The sequence below is a fragment of the Silene latifolia genome, chromosome 10, assembly GCF_048544455.1.
Source record: "Silene latifolia isolate original U9 population chromosome 10, ASM4854445v1, whole genome shotgun sequence".
NCBI classification, from domain to species: domain Eukaryota; kingdom Viridiplantae; phylum Streptophyta; class Magnoliopsida; order Caryophyllales; family Caryophyllaceae; genus Silene; species Silene latifolia.
The window spans coordinates 35,856,997-35,860,804 of record NC_133535.1 but is presented as its reverse complement, the minus strand read 5'-3'; the positions used below and the strand labels follow the sequence as shown (position 1 = coordinate 35,860,804).

General features: G+C 33.2%; 1 protein-coding gene across 1 annotated transcript; it reads right to left on the bottom strand.

Annotated features, from left to right (window-relative positions):
* Window positions 1–2,234: 2,234 nt before the first annotated feature.
* On the bottom strand, window positions 2,235–2,933 carry LOC141608936 (heavy metal-associated isoprenylated plant protein 24-like). Its single transcript, XM_074428247.1, has 2 exons — window positions 2,638–2,933; window positions 2,235–2,546 (listed from the first exon to the last, which is right to left on the bottom strand). The coding sequence occupies exons 1-2, from the start codon at window positions 2,792–2,794 to the stop codon at window positions 2,263–2,265; spliced, it is 441 nt and encodes a 146-aa protein (XP_074284348.1). The 5' UTR covers window positions 2,795–2,933; the 3' UTR covers window positions 2,235–2,262.
* Between the last annotated feature and the right edge of the window lie 875 nt (window positions 2,934–3,808).

The window sequence follows — 3,808 nt, the reverse complement described above, 5'->3', positions numbered from 1 at the left end:
TTGATTATCTTCAATTTTTTCCGCAATTGATCTCACAATATTTGTGAAAACTCTAGCATTTTCTTGAGTTAGGAGCCGGTAATGCTCATGAAAATCATTTCTCATGGCTTCCCTAACTTTGATCAACACTTTATTCAAAGATCCTGCATATTTTTTATGTAGTTTACGTAGATAATGCTTATTTGCATCATCTATGTCATCAGCCACACTTCTAGCGTGATCAGATTCTTCACGTGCATTAAAAAATTCATCATTAGGAGTAGACCTAGAACGAGGGTTTGAGCCACGTTTGTAGATGCATAATCTAATAAACAGCGCTAAATTACTTGTAATAATTTAGCGCTCAACAATGAATGGTATAATTCTCAAACTTAAACACAGGAATTTCCAACGATATTTATATATCTAGAAGATTCTAATAACACAACATCAACTATAGTTTTCACAAGAGTACTTGTGGATGCTAAATTACAAACTAAGGGATAGATGACTGGTTTTTTGTTCATAAATTTTAGCTCCGTCGTCGAAATCATTTATTAATTTTTTGCATCCCCTATATTCAAATCCTAGATACGCCACTGCCGATCTTTTCTCCTAAAACAACAACAAAAAAATTATGGTCCCCTTTTAAGTCATTAGCAACTATATATGTGTTTTTTTCATAAATTCGTGATACAAATGATTAAAGATCAAATAAGAACTTTCTATTATTGTGGAGTTTATGGACTACCACGTGGCAGTTACATATGTACCCAACATGAATATGTCTTTTATTTTCTGAAATTGTGTAGATGTCAAATAGGGAGTATTAATTACACGTTATCGGAAATACAAGGGACGATAACACGTAACAACTATGAGAATTGACATGACAAAAGGCTCTAAGGGACACTACTCACTAAAGCCGATAGTGAAACATGGTGCTTTACATTATTTGTTACCGTGTTTCATCGGTCCAGATTTTCTCTATTACCCTTCTTTCCATTATCTATCCATTACTTATTAATGGACCGGATTGCTTCTAAGGACAAAATAAAGGGTACTGATTAGTTTTAAGCACTTCAATCTTCACTTTAATTTTTATACAATCTTGATAAATCTAAACCGTTAATTTTTACTTCAAATTGAATCCTACCCATTAATAAGTAATGAAGAGGAGGAGGTAATGGAAAGGATCCATGTGCGTGGCTCACTACCCTTCATTTTTTCAATTAATCTCACTATAGACGGATATCCGTCTAAAGTGAAAGACGGGTCAAATATGCTTAAAGTGGTGACATTTTTAGGCTCCACCATGCAATTTGTTGTTGCTTGTCTTATGCTTAGAGTGGTTGAATATTTGGCTCGTCTATAATTATAGATGGATATCTCACGTCTATAATGAGAATTTGTGTCATTTTTTTTAGGCTGGACCAATTTGCTTGAATTAATCCGTAGTTTTGAACTGTATTCATAAGGAGTAGATTGGATGGATCGGATTTGGTGATATGAGAGAATTCAAATTGGGTCATTAGATGAATCCTCTAGATTCAGGTCATTTTCAAGTGTGTTATTCTATTAATCTGTGGTTTTGAACTGTATCCAGCCTAAGGAGTAGGCTGGATGGATTGTGGATCATATTTGGTCCAGGTCGAACCAGTTTGGTGGATCATATTTGGATATGCGAGAATTCAAATTAGGTCATTAGATGAATCCTTTAGATTCAGGTCATTTTCAAGTGTGTTATTATCAATTTGTAAAGTATCACATATAGTATGTAATATTTACACAAGAATGAGAGTGTCAATTAATTTCATAAATTTAAAGAGGTTATATACAAAACCAATTGCTTATAGATAATAGATGGAGTAACTTATTCATTTATATAGGAGTAATAGGGAGATACTACATGCTAGGAAGCTAACTTATTTGAGTGTATGACTGATGTGATCGTTATTATTATATACGAGTATATTGCTAAAAATATTTGTCAAAGTAAAATTGCTTGATCATTAAGCTTCAGCTTAAGCTGAAATGATCGAGTTTTGATGCAATTATAAGCAGCTACTCCGATGGTAAGAAGCTACTCCGTATTATTATTCTGTACAAGAGAAGTTCCTCTCCACAAAATCGTTATTTTACATACAACTTTCGAGAAAAATGGAGGCGATAATAAACAAGCTCGTACAATAATAATCTACATACAGAAATTAGAGCAACACGCAAATTTAAGCACACATGCATAATAGTACTCAGAAGAAACCTCATGAATAATTAAATAAGTTACATAATGGAGCAAGCATCAGGATTCTCATCACTAAACATGGTTGTATATCGCTCTTCTATAGGGTTAATTGGATCATCCACCTTCCTAACCAAATTAGGTGGCGCTTTCTTATCATATGCCCCTGCTATGTACGGATGCGCCACCATCGTGTATGGCACGTACGGCCATATCTCCACCTTCTTCTTGGTCGCTTGTGCCGCGGCTAACACCTTCTTTGGCTCCACAAACCCTGTTACTGTCACCTTCTGAGTCTTCATATCTACGTCCACCGACTTCACCCCTACATGCATGCCCAACGTTATTTAATCAACACACTTTTAAACAAGAGAGAATAACGGTCATGACATATTGGTTGAAGCAAATTTACGTACCTTTGAGTCCAGAGAGTGTTTTCTTGATTTTGAGGGCACATCCCTCACAATCAATTCTAGTGACTTTTAGATTAACCGTATTAAACTGTTTGCGCTTCTTTTTCTTGGCACTTTTAATCAAGTCGGACAAGTACTCTAGAGTGCCCTCGACGCCCATCGATCTTCTTAATTAAGTTGGCTCCTACGTACCTTAAACAAAAATATAAGAATGTGGAAATTGGAAGTAATTGGTGATGATCAAATAGGGAGGGAAGAATGGATGACTAAGACAATTAGACAAAGAAGAAAAGTTGAGTGGTAGATTTGGTAGATTTTCTTGTAATTTATATACCAAAGTAAGCAAACCATACATGTGGGAGGTCTTTTTCAGCTGGGGACTTTCTTAGCTAAAATTATATTTTTATTCATGTGTGTAACTTACTCAATTCAAAAAATATTGAAAGTTTTAAATAAGATTGTCTAATTTAATTATATAGTCTTTTTGTCCCAATCATTTGTTTGCCTATTACATTTTTGCATATCGCAGCTGATCAATTGTTTACCTTTCGGTTTTGGGAATGATTTTGATGATCAATTTGATCCACCACACTTAAATTGGTCAACTTATTATCAAATAATTGATTATCTGTTATTTCCTTAGTCTTTATGTCAAAATTAAAAATAAATAAATAACGAAGACAGAGTATATATAGGAGATGACCTAATAGTACCTCTAATTCACTTTAAATTTCTCATACATCTAATCTAAGTATAAGAATTATGAAAATCAATAAGCAAAGAAAATAAATGGTAAGAGGATATGTAAAAAAGATAAAGATGATAGTGGACTTAATTACTTCTCCATTTTAATCATTTGTTTATCTTTAATTAGAACATCTCTGAATGAAAGAAAATAAGTAAATAAATTCTTACGTAGTAGTATATTCATAACATAATAATATAATATTATAAGAATAAATGTGTAACTTTGCATGTGAAGAAGTCTTCCAAACTAAATAGAAATACCAATTTAGAAAAACCGTCTTATAGTTAGCTTTCTATTATGTTTCCTTAGAGCACACATTAGAAAAACCGAAAATATACGAGTCCATGTTTTTCAGAGTTACCCTAATTCCACTCACCAAATGATTATGCCACTGAGCTTATTAGTACTATATGAGATATTTACACT

What these genes read in the sequence shown, in the direction of transcription:
- LOC141608936 (XM_074428247.1), bottom strand. Translation starts at nt 2,794, where the DNA reads ATGGGCGTCGAGGGCACTCTAGAGTACTTGTCCGACTTGATTAAAAGT. An exon ending in AACACTCTCTGGACTCAAAG is followed by an intron (nt 2,547 to 2,637) that starts GTACGTAAATTT and finishes GCATGCATGTAG; the next exon opens with GGGTGAAGTCGGTGGACGTA.